Source organism: Lissotriton vulgaris, chromosome 7, assembly GCF_964263255.1.
Source record: "Lissotriton vulgaris chromosome 7, aLisVul1.2, whole genome shotgun sequence".
Taxonomy (NCBI): domain Eukaryota; kingdom Metazoa; phylum Chordata; class Amphibia; order Caudata; family Salamandridae; genus Lissotriton; species Lissotriton vulgaris.
The window spans coordinates 1,738,488,685-1,738,513,187 of record NC_141695.1 but is presented as its reverse complement, the minus strand read 5'-3'; the positions used below and the strand labels follow the sequence as shown (position 1 = coordinate 1,738,513,187).

Sequence of the window (24,503 nt, the reverse complement as noted above, 5' to 3'; positions counted from 1 at the left end):
CTATGCCTGGGTGTCACTAGTCGAGGTCAACATGTTTCGCGCCTCTATCGCCCGTAGGTCATTGGCGCTTCGTCAGGACCAAAAACAAAGTGAAGTGCACGTGAATGAAATACATAAAAGTTAAAATAAGAACCCTCTTATCTCATCCAGGGCGGATCAGGGAACCTGTGTCCCCGCTATGTGGTTGTAGCTGTTACATAGAAGCTGCTCCTGGATGATACCGCAAAGCAGAGCGAGTCCTGCAGCGGGGCGGCCGTCTGGGAATGTGCCCCCTCATGGGGGAGTGAATGTGAGACCCTCAGGAGTCTGGGGACAGGCCTGCATGAGCCCGGTGCACTGTCGGCTCAAAAGTGAAAGCACAAAACCGGCAATATTGAGGGGGCACATTCCCAGACGGCCGCCCCGCTGCAGGACTCGCTCTGCTTTGCGGTATCATCCAGGAGCAGCTTCTATGTAACAGCTACAACCACATAGCGGGGACACAGGTTCCCTGATCCGCCCTGGATGAGATAAGAGGGTTCTCATTTTAACTTTTATGTATTTTATTCACATGCACTTCACTTTGTTTTTGGCCCCGACGAAGCGCCAATGACCTACGGGCGATAGAGGCGCGAAACATGTTGACCTCGACTAGTGACACACAGGCATAGTGGGCCTTGTGGGGTCAGTCATTTTTAAGCAGTACTTTTAACTGCCAAGGGTTACCTAGACAATCTTGTCGCTGCTTCCATACCCTTGATTTTATTACACTATCATGTTCGCACGTAATTGATTTACCCTCCCTTACCCTTCCCCACACACCCGCATGCAACATCCGGCTAATCCTCTAAAAGATCTCCGACAAAGTGACCCTTCGGGGACCCATAGAGAATTGCAGCGCCGGCCCTACGAGGAGCAAAATTGCCCGATGATGAAGCATGACATCCTCCAGGGTGTGTGAGGGCAGCAGAGGATGTATAATGTCTTTCCCTCTCCCATTAGGGTACTTTTTACCTAGGATTACTTTCCCCCATTCTTCCCTGTTTTTAATGCATGGGTGACTATTTGCACTCAGATACGTGGGTAACTTTTGTACCCTGGTATAGGAACTTTGTCCTCTTATTGTGAACAGATTTGTTTTAGGAGCATGGACACTGGACCTTTGTTGGCTCCTTGGTCCCCCCCCCCCTCCTTTTTGTTTAACAGCCGAGAGTATTTACCAACAACGTGAGGGAGGGGTGACTATCTCTCCGAACTGGTCAATTCCGACCCATTCTGGGTTTCTCCCCCTGGGCAGCTCTGCCAAAACCCCCCCGCCCGTAAGGAGCGGGATTTTCCCAGCGGATAAGGAACTGTCTGTGCTTTGTCTGTGCTCAGTGCAGGGGCGGCTTTAGGCATGTGCAAGTTGTGCACCTGCAAAGGGCCACCAAACCCCATTGGCCACCACACCAATATATATTTCCTTAATATAATAATCCTCTGAGGATGGATACATATTTGCGTGGCGGCCCCTGGCAGGGATTTGGCGGCCTCCGGCTCTGTTCCACTTCCAAACACCCTGACCCCCGCCCTCTTCACTGGCCTCCCCGCTCCGCCCTGCCCGGACCCCCTCTTATGGGGCCCCCTACCTACGCTCCCTGCTCAGGGCCGCCATGAGCCTAGAGCCGCCCCTGCTCAGTGGCTTGGACTCCCCGCTGTGGGTCGGCTGTGGAAGTGGAGCACGGGGAGGGTGCACAGGGAGGCTGATTGATTCACAGGGCTGGGGCTGGGGTGTCTGGACCTTATCTGAGCCCTGCCTGCTCATCCCTTTTTTTCAGCCTTAATGAAGGCCTGGGGTGGAGCATTAGAGAGCTGTGATTGGGTCCCGGGATCAGAGAGTGCTGCAGCCCAGAAGTACTGAGGTCCACTGGCTGATAGTTGTGGGCAGGGCTTTAAGTGGAATTTAAAACGTGGGGGTCTCTGAAAGGGGCGGGGCATTTATAAGTAGGGGCATGACTTAAATATAATATATTTACATTTGCTTAGAGTGCCACCCTACCCACTCACTTGCATAGAATCTCAGCAGTAACAGACATGCCTGATTATTGCTCTGGGCGCACTGCCGAGAGGCCAAAGATTGGATGGCCACGTATTCTGAGCATCGTTTTGCCCTTGACAAGCACAGAGAGGATCTCGCGCTGCCTTCAGCCACAACTTAATTGTGCTCCATTATGAGCACTTGGATAAAAAAAATGTAAATGTAGTGCTTATATAGCGCACTCAATTCAGATTATGCCCTGGACAAAAGTAATAGGCTGCCTGAAAAAAGCAAAAACGTTTCACACGTGCTGGAAAAAAGAAATACTCGTAAGGAATGCAGAGTTAAATAAAGCATGTGAAGTATACGCTCTCCCTCCCTCTCTGTGTACGCCTTTTTTAGGTCGAGCCTGGGCAGCGCATGCGCTGCTGCGATGCACACTTTGTTCGTGTACGGACTTGAAGCCTCGCCTACTCACCGCCCATATTTTTCATTGGCTTATGTCAATGCCCTTCGTAAACATTGGCTTCTGATTCGTTAATAGGCTTGTGAGTCCCTACTTAGTACATCCTTGTCTTCATTTGTAAACTCCCATAAGGACTGAACTTTTACTGTGTCCTTACTGTATAGCTTGTTTTAACCCTTAGCAAGAACTCTTTGCTTAATTAATGTAAACATAGCACCCGGGTGCAAGGCATGATGCTGTTGCACGGCGCCCATTTTATCATAAAAAAAAATATATATATATATTTATGCATGGGTGCTGCGCATGATCACAGTGATCGCTCAATTTAATATGCAGGGGCGCCGGACATGATTTTGTTGCACGGTACCCATTTGATCATTATTTTTAATATATGCACAGGCGCCGCCGCGCATGATCACAGCACCCATTTAATTTGATATGCACGGGCACCGCCCATGATCACAGTGCCCCCTTAGTTTGATATGCACGGGCGCCGCGCAAGAATTTACAATGCAATAGGTCTCACATTTGTGAGAATGTGAGCTATTGTCATTGTAAATGACAATGCCTTTTATTTACGTGTTGGTTTTTGAAAGATAAATAAAAGGAATTGTCATTTACAATCCCAACACCTTAAACTCTCGCAAATGAGAGACCTATTGCATTGCAAATGCTTATTTAAATTTCTGCGGGTGTTCATGTGGGACTCAGGACCTTATCCCCTGCAGTTGGCTAGTTGAAGAAACATCTCTTCCTCTGTCATGCTCTCCTGAAGTTTCATTGGACAGTATTCTGGAATGTGAGGAAGGCACAAACCAACCATGAAACAATCTATGTCTGAGTCGCTGGACCTTACTCGGGAAGAATAAAAATCCTAATTATAGTCTCAAAATGCTGTAGGTTTGTCTGTGTCTTACTTCTAAGCACCCCTTCGACATTTTTATTCTTCCTGCTTTTTCAACCATACAACTTTGTTACTAGCCTTGTTTCTCAAGCTCATAACACCTTCTCTGTACCTCCCATTCTCCAAGAGTCATGAACACAAGGAGAATGATCGTTTATCCCTCTAGATAACAAACATTGTCAATGCCAATAGGTCTGGCATATGAATGAAAAAGCCTGCTGTGCCACTGTTGGGTTTAGAGACCCGATAAGTCATCACTACCACTCACCTTTTCACTCATGCGTTTATTCATACACCAACTGACCCATTCTTTCATTCACCCTCTGACACAACCACAATTAATCAAAAACAAACTCAACAACATATGCAAGGTAAATTAAAATAATACAAGTAGAAAGAAGAAACAATGCTGCCATCTAAACGCGACAGGCATATGCTCTTAATGAACCTAAACATAGCAGCTGGTGTCCTTTTTGCAGTGACATTATACAAAGTATCTAATTGTTTTACAGTTCCAGCATGGCTGTCATATTTACAGTCAATGTGTGGCCATTTTTGAATGGTAAAACAATGATACACTATGGATAACAGCATTCCTTAATGGCTGTCTGGTTTAGAGGAAGTGGCCACCTGGGATGCGGAGCACTGATGCGCAAAAGAGCAGCAATCTATTGGTCCATTAGCTCTGACTGGAGAGATGGGGTTTCCTCTTAAAAAGAAAAATGAAATGAAAAGAGGAAAAGCAAAGAGATGCAAGGGTAACTATTAAATAAGAACATTGATAGTTAAAGGACTGGCCAAATAGAAATGATACTTAATCACACTCATTTCCAGTCAGATTTGAACATGTGATCAGAAAATGCTGTCATTCACAGGGCATAAGAGCCAATGATTGACGTGCACTGAACCATTACCCCTTGCATTTCATTGTCATGGATGGAAGCAGAGTGCAAATGATACTTAGACAAAGAAGTAGCAGAAGACAGCTGACCCAAAGGCCCTCTACATATCTGTATGCATATATAGGGCCCGATGTAGGTAAATCTATATTTACCACTTCATAAATACCGAATCATACCGATTCGGTATTTATGAGGTGGTAAATTAGAGGGGGGGAGATGTAGGTATTTCAGATTCGGTAAATACCGAATCTGTAAGATTCGGTATTTACCGATTCTGTAAATACCGATTCGGTATCCCCCATTGATTCCTATGGGCCTTGAAGTCCATAGGAATCAATGGGCATTACCGAATCGGTAATTACCGATTCGGTAATTACCGATTTGTGCAAGGGTGCAGGGGGTGTCACTTTGACACCCAATATCACCCCCAAAACAGGCATGTGAGCCATGTGGCACACAGACATGCCCTTAGGGCATGTCTGTCTGTCACATGGCATAGGTGTGCATGCACACATGTGCATGCACACCTGGATTCGGTATTTTAACACCCAATTGGATTGGGTGTTAAAATACCGAATCTGAAAGGCCTGTGGGACTCAGAAGAGTCCCACCTACATCTGGAAGATACCGAATCGGTAAAAATACCGATTCGGTATTTTACAGATTCTGTAAATTTACTGATTCGGTAAATATACCGAATAGGTAAATAAAATACTGGCCCCCTACATCTCAAAGTGCCAAATACCGGTCGGAAACGGCCGATTTCGGCCGTTTCCGACCGTAATTTGCCACCTACATCGGGCCCATAGTCATATATATGAAAGTATTTATTAGCTAATTATTTTTTTAATACAAGATCTTGGCTGACAGCTAAGCCTATCAGGCCTTAAAAGCAATTCTAGCAAGAATTATTACAGTTCAAATCTTCTATCCCACAGATTTGTCAAAGGGGGTGACCAACACTAAAATCTTTACCAACATAGGAAATCTGTGAGATTTCATGTAGCAAAATACCTGCTTGCAGGCTTTAACACATTGCAAAAAAAAATCCACCCATAAAGGCCTATTGGCTTTAATATAAGTATTAAATGCTAAATAAATCAGGCCTCCTGCAGTTGTTCCAACATTTCATAATAAACAGATTAAACGTTTGGCAGCGGAAATACCCTTTTCTAGCTAACCAATTAGGGCTTTAGCTGTCACCATAACCAACTCAGGCCTGCTCTCTAAACTTAAGTTTCCCACAAAAAAAACATGAGGCATACAGTCATCAAAAAGCAAAAGCAAACAAAATTACAGTTGGCAATATCATAACACTATCTCTTCTAAGAGGGCCTAGGAAAGATTCTCACAGTGCAAAACTTCTACCATGAGGGGTTTTCAGAGGAGGCAACCAATACCATAACCCTTTCCCACTAGATAATCTGTGAGATTCCAGGTAACAAAATGCTTCTCTGCAGGCTTTCATACTGAGAATAAGCAATCCACACTTTAATGGATTGCTGTTAACATATGCTTTTTATAATAGATACATCAGGTCTACTGCCTTTATCATAACATTTCATAATAAACTGCCTTGTAGGGTATAAACTTTGCCCCAAGACAAAAGGTGCAATACAAGCACTCTTTGGTGGAAGCTCACATTTTCTTCCCAATTAAATCCTGTTCTCAGGGGAAAAACACGTGGACGGAGCGTAAGCCCCACTCTCAGTAGAACTCAAAGCTTTTTATCTTGTTGCTCACAACAAACTGCACTGTCAAACAAGACCTGAAAAGTTAGATTGTTTTTCTGAAATGTAGGTGTGTCTCCAAGGATGTCCTAAACCCTTGTAGAATTTCACCTATCAAATGGTTTCAGGACTGGACGATTTCATGAGGACCTGATCTGCCCCTGACGCAAAAAGTTAATCAACCAATCAGTCAAGCCATCAGATTAAACTGTAAACAAAGTGCGCACAATTTATGAAATAAAGGCATGCATTTTCTAAGAAATGGAAAACTAAGCAAGGCCTAACTTCACATCTAAAAAGAGCAGCTAAAAGTGTAACTGATGACGAAAGTGACATTCCATTATAGTTGATCAATAAAGGGTTTAAAAACTGTTGACATAAAGATAAAAACATATTGCTGTCTATCAAAATATATGTATATTTACCATTCATGTTGCCACTGTGGGGATGGGAAATCAGGAATTGAAGCCAACCTGAACTTCAGGACCGCTAACTTTAGTGGTCAGGCTGGCTAATGATCCAGGCAAGAAAAAAGCCTCATCATCGCCCAAATAATTTAAAGTTAGGGAGATGGAGGACTTCTCTTATAGGTAATCCTAATCCCTTCTTCAACATATCATGGCTAAACACTTCAATGCTTGCATGGGAGCCAAAAACATCCCACTGCTGTATATAACCAAAATCAGAATGCAGGTCTTTGTGCAAGTTCATCTGCCTTCAAACTGACCTGGCCCTTGGTCTCTCACTCTTTAATATCTCCCTCAAACATAGGATGGCGATTTTATTTTGAATGCTAGAATCCAAAGAGTGTGTAAATCTAACTCTGCATGCCCCTACCAGATCATGTCATGGTATGAGCCCAGGCTCATGAAGGACCCTTCAATCACCGAGTTGGGTGGAAGATGTTTCAAAGTGAGTCTCTCGATGACATCCAGGAGATTGTACGGTTATAAGCCAGTAGGTCTGCACCATACTGAACCTGGGGTGGTACTTTACCTATGAAAGCTGATAAAAGGGACATAGTAAATAGTCCCCATATTCGAGACTAAACTTTGATAATTGCCCAAGGTTATCATAGACTGGACAAACACCTCATATAACTTCGCTGCCTAGATTAGGAAAGCAGAACATTTTAAGCCAAACTATTTATATGCAAGTTCACTCTCCATCAGATTTCCTCTAAACTGCCAGGAGTATATCCAACAATTTTCCCCAAAATGTTACTGTGAGGTGATTATTAATGCAGTATTCTTGCAGGGTGATCTGCTTTCTTGGCAGACTGATTTACTAAACCGTCTCCATATAGAAGACATGAGATGTGGATTCTGACTAGTCTAGGAGAAAAAAGAAGCTGTTTCTTTTAAAAGAATAGGTAAGTCTGTCCGCGGATAGCGCAAGGGCCAGCACACAACCCCGACAAGCCATTGTGCACTTGAAACATTTAAAGAGTTGGTCTGTGGGTCCACATTCACCTGTACTCAAATATGCAGAACACAGGGAACCAGAATATATCCTGAAGACATGCTCCAGGCAGTCAACATTTTCCAGAGTTGCTCTCTGCCAATCAGGACACAAACCACCCGGGAGTAGAAGAAGCCACAACACTCAATTCAGCCTCAAAAATGAAAACCCAATCGCGCTCACAGATTCCACTTGTACGGTGGGTGTGGCACATACACCACAGTTCTGTCATCTGGTCAACACACCACTGAACCGTGGCCAAAACATAACTGCCTTTGAGGCATAGTCACTTCTTTGAATCCTGGAACAAGAGTGATCTACGTGAACACACCCCTTTCCCCTAGTGCCTCTGATGAACCCTAGAAGCTGGCCTTCATTACCCACTAGGTGTGTCTCCTGCAGTAGTACCAGTCATATCTGAGGGTCAGTGTCGTCATTATTAAAAACAAAGGCAAGGACACATAACGCAAACATACAAGGCTGTTCAAACAATACACAACTGTACTATATTGACAGGGGGGATGCACAGCAATTTATCATGGCAGACAAGCACGCAGTAGGGATACAGGACTGGGAAATGGTGTGAGGGAGCCAATTACACCGGAGGATCCATGAACAGAGGCGCAGCCAGGCACCCAACTCTGCAGTCAGGCTAACTACAAGTCTGCATGAAGTTCAGACTTGGCCTTTGTAAAACTTCCCTAATGCTAATAAAACTGAGGTCTTGATAGTGGGCAACAACATTGAGCGCAGGCAAAATACACTCTGGCCTGTGAAGTTTGCTCTCTGTTAAAGACAGTAAAGCCTCTAGGAGTTATGCTGGATCAAGATCTCTCCCTCAATGCTCAGATTAACAGCATGCTCAGCATGCTTCTAATCTTTAACACTCTTGAGGAAAATTGATGCATACCTGCCACATCACCTTTATGTTCAGGTAGTTTCAGCATCTGATTTATCAAGTTTACTATTTGTAGCAAAGCTTTTCTGGGCCTCTTTGAGGCCTCCTTAGTTAAGCTTCATAGGATACTGAACCCCACAGTACGGAATGTAAGACGTTGCGTACATTCAACTATACTATTAAGCCTTTTCTAAACTCCAATGGCTACTGATTGAGCTGTAGATTGTCATAAAGGACAGGATTTTCTGTGAAGCTGAGAAATCACATCTTGCATGATTCATCCACTGCATCCTTCCAAAAACCACGCGCTCCAACCAGCAGATCCTACACTCGGTCCCTCATTTCAAACATTCTTGTGAGGGCGGCATTTGCGGGTCCTCAACTCTGGAGTGACCCACCTTTACAAATTAAGAAGACTGAAACCTTTCCTTCAGAAATTCCTTAAAAACTCACCTTATCGGCAAGTCTCTTCCTATCCCTTGGTATTACAACCTTACATGTTTAATGCTTTCTCCTATGTGCCAATATGCCTATGTTGGTTAATGCATGCTTAATAAAATGAGGTGCAGAACTTGTGTGACTTGGTTCAAGGGGGCTGTCAGAACAGTTACTGGCAACTATCAGCAGATGGCTCATGTTGGTCGCACAACTGAAGAAGATCTGAAGTGTCCTAAGCAAGTAACAAGGCTATTGTTCCTGTGAAATCCCAGTTGTGTCAGACTTATCTTCAACTCTTTATACGTTGTTGCAAGCCGCCTTCTGCTTGCATATACACATTGGTCTAGTGCATTTGGACTCATTATTGGGCATTGATTGTGCCAAGGCCATACCATGAACATACGTGACCAAACATACTGACTGACCTTCCTGGACCATAAATTGCAATGGGTAACCACAGAAACAAGGGCGCTCAGCAAATCCAGGGTCTGTAAAGTTATAAGTACAGTGGTGCTCTGGGAAGAGGAAGTGGTTACCTACATCCACAAGCAGTTCTACAAAGTAAAACTTCAAACAAGAAAATACCCTCCCGAGCACTCAAAATAATCAACAAAATATTGCGAAGTCACGAAAAGTTCCAAAGTCTTGATTAGCGTACACTTCCAAGTTCACGTCCAAAATCAAATTCCAGGATTATATTCCAGATATTTATTTCCTTGTACTACAAATCAGTCCAATAATCAACATGAATCTTCACAGTGATGCAGCCAACACGCGTTTCGTCGTGATTATTTGATCACAGAATGACTTCCTCAGGGCTATTTCAGTACAATCCTCCTGTTCCAATTAATCTTCCTTCTATGGTTGTATCCAAATAATTAGTTCAGAGTAAGTTCCAATATTGTTTTTTCCAAATATCGGTTATCTTATTAATGGTGCATCATTTCCACAATGATCCAATTGTAAGGTTCAAATCCCCTCTCTTGTCCGCTCTGCTAGTAAATCCAATTATCGTATCCAATTCCAGACTGTCCTAATTCCTATATGGCCACGTAAGTACAAAAGTTATCAGATGTCCAAATGCGTATCCATCTTGCGTATCTTTGCGGTAGACCTATGGATAACTTTTAAGTGTAGAGCTGTAACCACACTACAAACAAAACCTTGACGCTGGAAGCTATTTACACATCAAAGTACCACAACATAGCAGACATCCTCAAGAGGTTCACTTATGCTAGTAAAGGATGATAGATGCAAAAAAACAAGCATGGCTCCCCTGGAACATATGGAGAAAAAAAAGAAAATACCACACAATCTGCCACAGGCTACTGCAGGGTCTCTGCATGTCTGCACTCCTGTCATGCTGACCCAAACAAGTAGTGGCTGAAGGGGGCTGACCCAAAGAAGCAATGGCCGAAGGGGGCTGACCCAAACAAGCAATGGCTGAACAAGAAATGATGAAGGGGGCTGACCCAAACAAGCAGTGGATGAAGGGGGCTGACCCGAACAAGAAATGGATGATGGGGGCTGACCCAAACAAGCAGTGGATGAAGGGGGCTGACCCAAACAAGCAATGGATGAAGGGGGCTGACGCAAACAAGAAATTGATAAAGGGGGCTGACCCAAACAAGCAGTGGATGAAGGGGGCTGACCTGAACAAGCAATGGATGAAGGGGGCTGACCCGAACAAGCAGTGGATGAAGGGGGCTGACCCAAACAAGCAATGGATGAAGGGGGCTGACGCAAACAAGAAATGGCTGAAGGGGGCTGACCCAAACAAGCAGTGGATGAATGGGGCTGACCCAAAGAGGCAGTGGATGAATGGGGCTGCCAAAGACCCACCTGCAAATGTTGCCCTCTTGTTGGTTGTTGGGTGTTGTGTTAATATTAACTCTAGCACACAGCTGAAGCTGTCTGCAGAGAAACCTAGAAATATGTTTAATATAGCACTAAATACCACACTTCCACTGGACACCAATGAAAGTGAATAGAGCAGGCCTACTTCCACACGCAGACTGCTGGAGATGTATACTATACACTCCCTTTGTTGCACACAAAACATACCAGAAGCAGGCACAGAACACCAAAAGTGCAGAGCTGTAACCACACTACAAACAAAGCCTTGAAGCCGGAAGCCATTTACACATCAAAGTACCACAACATAGCAGACATCCTCAAGAGGTTCACTCATGCTAGTAAAGGATAATAGACGCAAAAAAGCAAGCTTGGAAAAAAAAGAAAATACCACACAATCTACCACAGGCTACTGCAGGGTCTCTGCATGTCTGCACTCCTGTCATGCTGACCCAAACAAGTAGTGGCTGAAGGGGGATGACCTAAACAAACTATGACAGAAGGGGGCTGACCCTAACAAGCAATGGCCGAAGGGGGCTGACCCAAAGAAGCAAATACTGAAGGGGGCTGACCCAAAGAAGCAATGGCCAAAGGGGGCTGACTCGAACAAGCAGTGGAGGAAGGGGTTGACCCGAACAAGAAATGGATGAAGGAGGCTGACGCGAACAAGCAATGGATGAAGGGGGCTGACACGAACAAGAAATGGATGAAGGGGGCTGACCCAAACAAGCGGTGGCTGAAGGGGGCTGACCCAAACAAGCAGTGGCTGAAGGGGGCTGACCCAAACAATAAATGGATGAAGAGGGCTGACCCGAACAAGCATTGACTGAAGGGGGCTGAACCAAGCAAGCAGTGGCTGAAGGGGGCAGACCCGAACAAGCAGTGGCTGAAGGGGGATGACCCAAACAAGCAATATATGAAGGGGCTGACTCGAACAAGCAATGGCTGAAGGGGGCTGATTCAAACAAGCTGTGGATGAAGGGGGCTGACCCAAACAAGCAATGGCTGAAGGCGGCTGACCCAAACAAGCAGTGGCTGAAGGGGGCTGAACCAAACAAGCAGTGGCTGAAGAGGGCTGACCCGAACAAGCATTGACTGAAAGGGGCTGACCCAAACAACCAATGGCTGAAGGGGGGCTGACCCAAACAAGCAGTGGCTGAAGGGGGCTGACCAAACAAGCAGTGGCTGAAGAGGGCTGACCCGAACAAGCATTGGCTGACGGGGGCTGACCCAAACAAGCAGTGGCTGAAGGGGACTGACCCAAACAAGCAGTGGCTGAAGGGGGCTGACCCAAACAAGCAGTGGCTGAAGGGGGTGACCCAAACAAGCAATATATGAAGGGGCTGACTCAAACAAGCAATGGCTGAAGGGGGCTGACCCAAACAAGAAATGGATGAAGCGGGCTGCTCAAAACAAGCAGTGGCTGAAGGAGGCTGGTCCAAAGAAGCAGTGGCTGAAGGGGGCTGACCCAAACAAGCATTTACTGAAGGGGGCTGACCCAAACAAGAAATGGATGAAGAGGGCTGACCCGAACAAGCAGTGGCTAAAGGGGGCTGACCCAAACAAGCAATGGCTGAAGGGGCCTGGCCCAAACAAGCAGTGGCTGAAGGGGGCTGACCCAAACAAGCAATGGCTGAAGGGGGCTGACCCAAACAAGCAGTGGCTGAAGGGGGTGACTCAAAAAAGCAATGGCTGAAGGGGGCTGAGCCAAACAAGAAATGGATGAAGCGGGCTGCTCCAAACAAGCAGTGGCTGAAGGAGGCTGGTCCAAAGAAGCAGTGGCTGAAGGGGGCTGACCCGAACAAGAAATGGATGAAGAGGGCTGACCAAAACAAGCATTGGCTGAAGGGGGCTGACCCAAACAAGCAATGGCTAAAGGGGGCTGATCCAAGCAAGCAATGGCTAAAGGGGGCTGTTCCAAGCAAGCAGTGGATGAAGGGGGTTGACCCGAACAAGAAATGATGAAGGGGGCTGACCCAAACAAGCAGTGGATGAAGGTGGCTGACCCGAACAAGAAATGGATAATGGGGGCTGCCTCGAACAAACAATGGATGAAGGGGGCTGACCCAAATGAGCAGTGGATGAAGGGGGCTGACCCGAACAAGCAATGGATGAAGGGGGCTGACCTGAACAAGAAATGGATAATGGGGGCTGACGAGAACAAGAAATGGATGAAGGCTGACCCAAACAAGCAGTGGAGGAATGGGGCTGACTCAAACAAGCAGTGGTTGAATGGGGCTGCCAAAGACCCACCTGCGTATGTTGCCCTCTTGTTGGTTGTTGGGTTGACATTAACTCTAGCACACAGCTAAAGCTGTCTGCAGTGAAACCTAGAAATATGTTTAATATAGCACTAAATACCACACTTCCACTGGACACCAATGAAAGTGAATAGAGCAGGCCTACTTCCACACACAGACTGCTGGAGATGCACAAATAAATGCTGTGACACGCCGCATGTGAATGCCCATCGATACAATCCTTCTGGTCCTACGTAGGTTGGGTCATGGTGCCTCTATGCCTCTGAACCTAACGCTTACTCCCTCTACTATTATTCTCCATGACCTGCGGCACTCACCAGAGCTATCAAAACCGCAACAACATCTCTTTCACACGGTGATGGCCACAGCTAAAATATGCATTCTCCGGCAGTGAAGGTCACAAACGCCGCCATCACAGGAGGCCTGGCTAGTGGCCATGATTCACACTGCTTCCCATGAATGAGTCATCTATAATCTACAAGACGAATCCGATCTGTTTCTACAGACATGGGCACCCTTCTTGCACCCGGAGGAAGATGGAGTGATAGGACATACAGCAGAGGGCCTGGACCCCCTCTCATACACCCCCCCCCACTTACATCGTCTGCGTAGTGTACTCCATTCTCTCCCTCTATATTCTAAAAGTGAGCACTCCTTCTCTATGGCCTCCCTCCTACCACACCCCACTCCCCCCTGTACTGCTCCACACCCTCCCTAGATCCCCTCCCCCCACCTGGCAACATAGATACGTAGCCCACTAGACACGTAATAAACGGGCCGCCCACCCACCCTGTGACCTGAGAAGAAGATAACTGCTGCGGCCGTGTAGCTGCATTAACTCTGTCCCACCCCCGTATACACCCACCTCCCCACCCTCTACAGCCTGCACCCAGACTGGCAACTTCATACACTCCCATCGCCGCTGGTGGACACAGCATAAAAGGAAGCATAAAAGGACGCTACCTACTACTAGCACCACCCCCATCCCACCTATACATCCTACCACACATTCCATCTCCACACCCTCACATCCCAGCAAATACAGACGACCTCATGACTCCCAGCATCACTCCTGCTCCCCCTGCTACTGTTGTGTCTAAGGTGGTCCTCTCAGGGGCATGCTCGCCCCCCCTGAAATTGTGGATAGGTGCAACCCAGGAGATCCACGGGGATGAACAAGGGAGAGACGACCCACCTTTGGGGGTACGGATTCCCGACATCTGCTGATGTTCCACCTACAACTGGACATGGAGGTATCCAGACCTCACAACCCCATATGGATATCAGTGTCACTCGGGACAATGTGCAGAGGTGTGAACTGCCCCCGCCTTACCCCCAGGTACTCATGCCCTCCCGGCCAAGGCAGGTGCCCTTTTCCCACCCCCCCTACCCCCAACCCCCCTCTCCCCCTTTTAGTTTGATGTATTATCTTTATAAGTTAATGTTACACACAAATCCTCCATGTTAACATTGCATGTGGTTCCTGCCTGTATCCAGAGGAGGGTGTCCCTCTAGGCTGTATATCCTCATTATACCTTCAATAAATGTATTTATTTATTTATTTATGCAATTTATTTAGCGCACAAATACCCTGAGGTGTCTCGGCGCTGTAAATAAAGAATTGCAACACAAAAAAATAAATACCACACTTCAGTTGTTACCAATTGCTGTAAAGTGCTGCAACATCCTATTTATGGCACTCAATGTACTCAACTCAGAAGGATGCAAGGCTGAGCCTGTCATGCTTAGACTCAAACTCATATCCCCCAGAACACCAAGAAATATAAATAATACTCAAGTGGCAGCTTAAAAAGGACAAAGTAGAGTATAAAGAGTACACATGGACAACGTTCAAGGAAAATATAGAGAACGTTCAAAGTGATATAAGTGATCCCTAACTTTTGCACTACTATCTGTAGCTGATTTTGCATTTAGTCCAGACATATTTTGATGACATCCAGATATACCCACAGACTTATTTTATGAATAGTTTTATTATTTTATGAACTGTTGCTTCTAGCATCTCTTTTGTTTGTGCTGTTTAGGATGCTGGTTTTGACAGTATAAATTTATTTTATTAGTCCTAATTATGTTCAGGTATTCCGTACATAATTGTATATTCTCCACAATAAAAGAATTAACAACTACTATACCCACATGTAGGTGGAACCTGGCCTCAATAACACCACTGAATCGTGCGAAGGGCTGTGGGTGAAAAAATGATATGCAAACTGTGAGAAACTAAATGACAACATTGTTGGCTGTGAGGCTGAACACCTTTAAATCCATTCGAAAACCAGTGGAAAGGAAAAAAAAGTTGGCAAAAGAATTAGAGTGAATGAAAAGCGGACAGCCACTCTATGATTTACTGTAAATTCACGAAAGATGGGCTTGAGGACAAAATCAGTGAGACGCTTCCAGTACTACAAAATATGAAATTCTTCAATTGAGTGCCCAGAAAAGAGTAGAACCGGCCTTGTGTTCCCCCAGCTCCTGGTGGTACTGACTGATGGAAGAGGTCTCACTTATGTGTGTCTGAGCCACAAACGTATGCGCAGGAGTTGTATCAAGTGATTGTGTGAGCCCTCAGTGAGAGCCTGCATTATCCCACTTTGTGAATAGTTGTGTGTTGCCCTACAGTGGCAGGCGGCCATGTAAACAACCCCAGAGTGTGGCGGGCCGCCACCTCTGTAGGTGTGACTATCCCTCCAGGGTGAGAGTCACATGGAGCATACCCTGGACCTTGTGGACCAGGGAGGAGACCTATGAATGTCTGCACATGGCGAGGGTTGATGTCACTATAATACATGTGTACCTCAGACCAGGATGCGAGCCCACACTTGCACTGGTCAGAGCCAACCTCGAAATAGATACAAGACTGAGTAAGGATCTTATATATGGGGGAACAGGGACATTTCATGATTTTGCGGCTTGCAACCCCGCTCTTTCAATGTCACCTGAGCCCAGGTCTCTGCAACCTCATGCCTTTCTCGAGTAGCACAACTACTATCTAGGATTTGGCATTCTCGCCCTCTCTGTCACCAGAATCCACCACATTTCTCAGAGTTTGCCATTACCCAACATTTTTAAACAACAAATATCTTAATATTGTTTAATAAAGGTACCTTTCTTATGATAAATACAATATAAAACTAAGCCTGTACCCTGGATCCATAAGTCACAGTCTGATGAGGAAATCTGAGAAAGGAGTCATGCTATAATCAGCCTTCTCCCAAAAGAAATGCTGATTAGAATATTCTTTCTAGTTGCAGAGGCGACTCAAGGCTGTAACGCAGGACAAAGACCATAGAGACTGCAGGGACTGCACAACTGTCCACCGAGCTTCAGTGAATGTCTACCCAGGCGCCCAACACTCTGTTTCCAAAAATAATGTATTTACATTCCATGCATTACACCTTTCCACACCATGCCACATGCCAGGCAAGTGCTCGTCTACCCAACCTTACTACACTCAGCCTAGCACTGCAGCATACACACCTGTGAAGGTGGCAAATTATACCAGGACGATGAGTTGCAATAAACATAGGAAGTTTATTAAGTATACACCTTTACGACCTCAGCCACAACAACTTCAACGGAAGCAGTACCGCTCTGACCTCCGGGCGCTCGCCTTAGAACGCTGGTCGCGGTGACATTCGAAGTGATGTCACCGCGAGCAGCACCATTACGTGTGGAGGCGCCGGGGGGCGAGCAGATGGGAGATACCACAACACCCTACCAATCACAACAGAAAATCTCAAATCGTGCAGGCACCGTCCAGCACAGAGGCCACATTTTAAGGATTCAACTGGGGCACTGGACTCCACATGTAACACAACGCTCTTCTCAGCACACTCTCACATGCCCAAGCATACCACACTCTGTCCAGCACACAATCCCACAACACAGGTGTGCTCATTCTGCCAGGTGCACCCCGCAATGTCATTTGCACAACACGCGCCAACCACAGACTGCCACCTTAGGACACTCCACACCCTGACGAGCACATATTCGTAGACTCCACTAGACCACATTATGCCCAGCACAGGTTCCAGCACAACAACATGCCAACCATATCCCAGCGCAGATAACCACAACACACAATACACCACCTTGCTGAACATAGGTTCCCACACAACATGCTCAGGTCAGCTCAAGACTTGTGCATGCGTCTAATGAAATCACAGCCGGCCCAGCCCGCTCTGATAAACCAATCACGCCGCTTTCTCCTCAGTGGACACTCATCCACCTAACCATACCCCAAGCTGCCCAAAACATTCGTCTCATCCTCCCAAACCTGATTCAGCCGACCATGCACACAAGTACCCTGTGATACCTCAGTTAGACCAGAACATGATCACACAACCTACCACACATCATCACCACAGCACATGCTCAAAAGTGCCATCACATCTCAGTCAGCCCAGCAAACCCTCAAACACTACCTGGCCACAATCAGCCTGGCAAATACTCACACAGGCCAACACACCTGTCTCAGCTAACCATGCCCCTGCTACCATATCTCACTAGCCCCACACCTCCTATGCATGCCACATTCCTTCGTGCTTTCTAGTCCTCGCTATACACTAACACTGCTCATCACACGTCAATTCACCACACGTGTTCTACCTTTCCATACAGCTGCTCCCCACTTGACGGGCTTCTAACCCTCATACACATGCCCAGATGTGTAAATCAACCCCTACAGTCACAGCGATGGAACCTGCCATCTGACACTCCTCAATGCAACCACATCAGCAACCCACTCTGCACACCCACAATAAAGGCAATGTACTCCAGGTTTGGACTGGTTTGTGGGACAATCAGGCAGTGCCCAACAGGCTGGTGTTACAGGCCAGTCCGTGGGCCCTTCCTTTGGATGTAGACTGGCCTGTTTTATGGTTTGCTTGGTCTGAGTTTACTGGTATTTGTCCTTGATATTAAAACAAACATTGCCTGCAGCAAGCTCATATCCATGCAATCTTCCATACCTCGCACAACACGTATACAGCCTGGCTTTACAAGTTAAAAAATGCCCCAGTTTGAACACATAGGCCACTTTTTAGCTATTTAATTCACTAATTTTATGTTCTGCCCCAGACCGACCCTGATGTAACCAGTATCTCCGCAAGCTGACCTTCCACACCCAAATACAAGAAAATACATCGTAGGTGGTCTGCTGGTAGTTTCAAAGCATGGTAGGTAGACAGTCAGTTCACCACCACAGCCAAACCTCAAGGAAACAATCAGAAACCCCCATCAGAAAACTATAGCAAATGCATGTAAATATGTGACATCTTACCACAAAACACAATACCCATCCTTAAAATTCTGTCCACGGGCAGCAGTTCTTCTCCATCCGACAGCCCATCTCTACTTTTGTTTCTTTCCATAGTTTCACACTAACCACATTAACTTACTTCTCTCTGACTTCCTCCATGCTTTCTGTAGGACTCCTCCAACCCTTCATCATTCCAGATGAACACATAAGTGCTCGTCTGTGGTCCAACAAACGTGTCACAGCCATTGTTAACGTACTGCTCTCAACACAGCATCATACAACATTCTGGGTGCATCCAGGGGCTGCACATATCCAGACACTCTCCTAGCAAAATGTAGATAAACACCAGCATCAGACACCCTCAGTAAAATCCCTTCCTCAAACCACCAGTCGTAGCACCAGGTGCATCCACCACCAAGAACCACATGGGCAACATTGTCCTACACCTAAATCCTCATCAACAACCATACAGACCTCTCTGACTCACAAATCAGTCACAGTGCATTCTGCCTCGGGTACCTTAGCTGCTGCTGTTAAATTCCTGTTCAGTTTACAAACACCATTGTGGCCTGTACTATATTTGCGCCCCAAAAATCGCATTCTTATTCTGATTTCTAGACAGCGATAACCCAGAGGATCAGAAAGCAATGAGACGCGTCAATTTATTCTAATAAATAACAAGCACGTCCAGAGAGCTGTGGATTGTCACAGTCAACACAAAATCACAAAAACCTATTCCTGTTTCCAATCTACAACTACTCCTACATTGCAGACTTTACTCCAGCAACACACTTTCCATCCACTTCATCACCAGACCAACCTGATCAAACCACACCTTTCTAGTCATCACTATCCTTGTTCAGCCATTCCCTTGTCTCCTAGACTTACCCAGGCTTCCAGAATGAAATATCACAAACCATAGAATTCAAAGGCACAGATGAAAGCACAAAGAAGCCACACAAGAAATCCTAAGAGAAGGAGATACAGGAAAGCCTTAAAAAGATAAGTAAGAAAGTTCAGGACGACAGGAGAGAAAATTCAGCGGTGACTGAGGATACGTTCAAAGATGACAAAACAGAAAGGTTGAGGATAAAACGCTAGAGAGCCCTGTTGTAAATTCATACTTAGCTCTATATGGCTTCTTGGAGTCTTTAGTCCTTTCTTTGTGTTTCTATCTTCTTACTTAGCTGTGTTCTATCTGGTGTGGGGATTCTAGCCCTGGCAGTTGGTCTGGTCAGCTGTGAGGCTTTGTGCTCTGCTGTCTTATCTTATTCTTTGTAACTTAATAAATCCAACTTAACTACTGGAAGACGTGTCCTGCTGCTTACTTAATTCTATTTACTACATTTTGGCGACGTTTGAAGCTGACCAGACCAGATGCAGATCAAAGGAGAAGACCAGGAAGACCAGAGCACTACCTCACCAAAAAGAACCCACCTAACTGCTGCAAGAAACAAGAGGAAAAGTCTTAAACCGGCGTACGCAAGAAAGTCTGAAGAAATTAGCCGCAAGTTACAAGAGGAAATCAACAAAACAAGTCCGAAGTAAATCCTGTGAAGCGCTTGAAAATCAGTTTGAAGCAACTGTGAGTAACTGAGTTTTGAAAAGACATCCTGATACTGCAAGTAGTATAGCAACAGTTAATTTTATTATCAGAGGTGTAGAAAATGTCAATTACAGCTGCTGCCAGAAAATTAAAGAGAGAAACTTGAGGAAAACCAAACCAGTTGTTTGGAAACCTGTTAAAATATCGACTGTGTTTCAAGACGATCTGTTAAGTACCAAACACAGCTGCTGTTGAAGGCACACTCTAAGGTGACAGGTCAGAGGAGTGGTTGACATGTGTGGGATGTGCACATATCTTTGTAACAGACTCAATTTAAAACAAATTTATGCTTGGCACAAAGTACTGTTAGCCGGCGTGTGATCCTTCTCCTGCGCTGCCTTCTGCACTCTGATGACGTCTTGGAATTTTCGTGTCTCCTGGCATAGAACCAGCGCGTTTCTTGTCCTACGACGTGTTCAACGTCTAGCGTCTTCCTATTGGTTGTGTCATCGCGTGAAGCGTCTTCACGCGATGCGCTGCATCACAAACGTCAGGAAGCCATCTTATGCCTTTGTCGGTGTTTCAGTAACTCAACGCGATGGGAAAGACGAGGTGCGCAAAGAGAGTGAAGGAGGCAGGCAAGTCACTGCCCATGCCGAGGGTAAAAGTAGCCCAGCTCATTCATGGTGAGTGAAACACGATGAACGGTGATAATTAACAAAATATATTTAGGTCCACGAGTGTTCTACATTATATTTTACAAACATCGTTTAGACAACTTCGTCATTTTGGAAGCACGAGATAGCTAAATCATATTAAACTGAGATCCCCTGTTCTTGAAAACAGTGCCATCTGTTGTTTTTCAAAGTACTTTATTTGTGGTTTTGTTTCATTTACCTGCTTTTCAAAGCCAGACGATATGAGCCAATACAAGTGTTCTATTTATCGAAACAAAGAGGAGCCTCACTATTTAGTCATGGTGGCATCTTTACAGCTACTGGGAGTTGTGCCTTGAGAGATTTAATTTTTGTGATAAATACATGCAGGGCTATGGTTGTTTTCGGTGATGGTAAAAAGCGTATTAAAGTAAAGTCTCAGATGAAACACAAAGGTGAGAACACACCATAGATGTGAACATTTAAAAGAAAAGTAGTGTAACAGATAATAAATTGGAAAACTGTTAAGCCGCCACCATCAACTTCTGGTTAGGGTAATTCATTCAATTCCAGCGTTTGAGAGAGTTGCTTTTAAGCAAGTAGATAAAAAAATCTGACTTGAAGTCATAAAAGAGATGCGCAGAACCAAGACATGGGAGAGGACAAAAGACGTCCCAGGTCTCGAACCAGGAGGGGATAATAGTCCCGGAAGTGGTCTCATGTGGAAGTGGGAGTGCCACAGTAGACCTAGATGGAGACTCCTGTGGTCAAAGGAGACATATGTACTGAAAAAAACTAAGGAGAGTCGAAAAAGTGAATTCCAGAACCCGAAGAACCACGAAATGGGTGGGGACAGAAGAATGTCCCTGGACTGGAAGGGGACAAGGTCATTTCCAGGACCCGCTGAATCAAGAGATGGGTGGGGACAGAAGAATGTCTCTGGACTGGTAGGGAACGAAGGAAATTCCAGGACCCGCAGGACCAAGAGATGGGTGGGGACAGAAAAATGTCCCTGGACTGGAAGGGAACAAAGTAAATTCCAGGACCCGCTAAACCAAGAGATGGGTGGGGACAGAAGAATGTCTCTGGACTGGAAGGGGACAAAAGTTCCAGATTTAGGACTGGGAGAGGACAAAGGATGTCCCAGGACCGGAGGAGGAGTACTTGGAGTGGACAGATGACGTCCCTGGACCGGTGGAGGATAAAACTCCCACAACCTGTGCCGGGAGAGGATGAAGTGAGTCCCAAGTCCGGCAGGGATCACGACCGTGGTTTGTGAAGGACTAGAGCTTGAGAAATGAAATTTAAGAGATTTCGGAAGCCTCAAAACAATCTGAGGCTCTTAACCCGAAGTAAAGACCCAGAACCTAGACACCTGGTTCAGAATTAAGTTTTGGACTGAAAGAAGTCTAAATCCAAATTTTCTTCGGGAGTATTCTTCCAGAACTGTTCTACCTTCTAAATAGCGAATATCTGCGATGGACAATTATTATTGGAGAAAGTGAACTTTTTGGTGGCCACAATGATGGAGCATAGAGAGTGGACTGGCTCTTCATTTTTGTCTATTGAAGGGGAGAAGGTGGTCATAGTGATCTTTATCTTATTTCACTTCTTGATCCAGATTCTCTTCTCCCTGTTCTGGAAGTTCATGAGGTCTTCGACCTCCTAAGTGTTATACGTTTTCTTCTTCGTGTTTTCCATGCTTTATCTTCTTTTGTGTTTGAGGTTTTCATATGTGTTTTGTTTGTAAGGGGGGAAGATGTGTTGTAAATTCATACTTAGCTCTATATGGCTTCTTGGTGTCTTTAGTCCTTTCTTTGTGTTTCTATCTTCTTACCTAGCTGTGTTCTTTCTGGTGTGGGGATTCTAGCCCTGGCAGTTGGTCTGGTCAGCTGTGAGGCTTTGTGCTCTGCTGTCTTATCTTATTCTTTGTAACTTAATAAATCCAACTTAACTACTGGAAGACGTGTCCTGCTGCTTACTTAATTCTATTTACTACAAGCCCAAAAAACGAAAACGTTGGAAGGTCCAAAGAAGACAGTAGAGAGAGCTCAAATTATTGAAAAAAGACGTAAAAAGTTACTTAGAGAACAATCAACGAAGACAGTAGAGAGGGGGCAACTTAGAAATACAGGGAAAGGCCAGAGAAGACAAAGACAAAGTCAAAGAAGAGAAAACGGAAAAAGAAAAAAGCTCTAAAACAATAGAAAATAACTCAAAGGAACAATTTAAAGCCAAAAAAAGATCAAACCAACTCGTAGATACATGTTCAAAAGAGACAGGAAAAACCCTCAAAGAAGACACAAGAGACATCTGGTGAGAGGACACACTAGGTAGTGAAAACTCACGGCGAGGCTCTGGATCCCGAGAGCAGGTTCAGCAGCAGGAGGCAGGGAAGGGTGCCCAGGGCCCAGGCATTCATGGTGTCAGGAGGGGCAGCCAGACTGAGCCCTGGCCAGAACCTGTCCTCATATACTGCCCCAACTCCCACGCTCGCCCACAGGTGCAAACACCAGGGCAGGCAGGAGGGGAAGGCAGCAGGAAGAGGGCAGGAGCTGCTAAATATTGACCCAGCTCCTGGCTGGCCGGTCCCAAGGACTTCCTGGGTCCTACAGGGCGATTTCAACAAAGTCAACAAGAGTTTGTTGTCTGATGACCTTTTTGTGAGAAGGGCCACGAGGTGAGGGTCAGAAAGGAGGTCCCTGCTAGAAGCCTTTGGCTATCTTTGTAAGTCTGTTGTAACAATTGAGGTGTAGCTGTGCAGTAATATTGTGTACACCAGCATGGTGACGTTAAACCATAGTGTGTGTTGTAAATGTTCGTAAAGTATGCACCATCTGCCAAAATCATGAAAACACAAATCTACAGTCAACAAAGAGGCTCCACCGTTGCTGTATTCAGACAGTTTTATCCAGAATATGTTTATTAGAAACCATAGCACATAAATGCAATGCAAAACACGAGGCCTGAAATTGTGGGGTTTTAATGGCACTTGCTTCTTGTAATCATAGTTTCCCTGTAGCAAGTACGTGTTGCCTTTGTGGTGTGCCCTGCTGTGGTTCTTGCAGACACACTGGCAGTCAGCCACCTTTCTTTGACTATATTCGACCCTGCAACCTTAGCATCCCTCACATAAGTTGAAAGGAGGAGCAGATGAAGTTGTAGGAATGCACAATGACCGTCTAGATTGCACTGTGGCCACAAGCTAGATTCCACCCAGTCACCCAAAGCTGCTCTTTTCTTCCGCCTGAAGTTCAGCACACACCTGGGAGGTGCTTCGTTGTCACCAATTAACAGAGGGTAGAGTGGATGGGAGAAGCCACCGTGGAAAAGGTTCCGCATGGGCCCTTAAGGCATCGACCACCAGTTTCCAATGAATGATGCCTGGGAGAGTTCTCACCAGCATCACAACTCATCAATGGGTGGAGCTCTTAGGGCCAAAAGGCAAAGGCAACTGCAACAACATTAATGGTGGGCGGCCCCAAAATAGGATTTTGATGGCAGTGGAGAATTCAAAGACTAACCACCTGGTTCTGCTTGAGGGTAAAGAAAATGAAGTACATCTCTCTCAGCCCATTGGTTTCCTTTTAAGGAGAGAATCCAGTTTCATATTCGCCATAATACGACAGTGCACACGCGGCCACATCACTGGGTTCGCTCTCTCTTCATTAAAATTCAGACATTTGGTTCGCCCAGAGAAGTGTAAAAAGGAGACAGGTAGAACGCCTGAATGAATCCCAGATTCGGTTATTACACTATATTGCATTCCAGTACATCGTTTATTGCCCACCGTGTCTCTCCAGAGAAGGAGCAACCATAGGGTAATGAGCCTTGGTCCTGCTTCAATGAAGGGAGAGCGGCGCAAAGTCCAGGCAAGGCCCCCTCTGAATGGAAACACGAGCATTCGCGGATCAGCCTTGGTGGTCCTCATGGGTGAGGCAGCTAGAGTCCCATGGCACAGGGAAAACAGGATCCAGTTGGAGGCATCTCACTGAGAAAAGCAAACCCAAGCCACTGGGCCATCCCTGCTTGTTGTGTGGGCCAATACAGAGGGAGACCAACCCTATTCGAATCAGCATCACATGAGAAGCGGTTCTCCTTCTATGTCCC

General features: G+C 45.7%; 1 protein-coding gene across 1 annotated transcript in view; it reads right to left on the bottom strand.

Moving 5' to 3' along the window:
* Window positions 1–22,894, bottom strand: part of LOC147706528 (alpha-2-macroglobulin-like protein 1) — a 268,374-nt gene extending 245,480 nt beyond the window's left edge. The window contains exon 1 of the mRNA XM_086932997.1: window positions 22,742–22,894. Coding sequence (XP_086789123.1) covers window positions 22,742–22,815 — 74 coding nt within the window. The 5' untranslated portion in view covers window positions 22,816–22,894. The remainder of the gene's footprint in view (window positions 1–22,741) is intronic.
* Window positions 22,895–24,503: the final 1,609 nt, after the last annotated feature.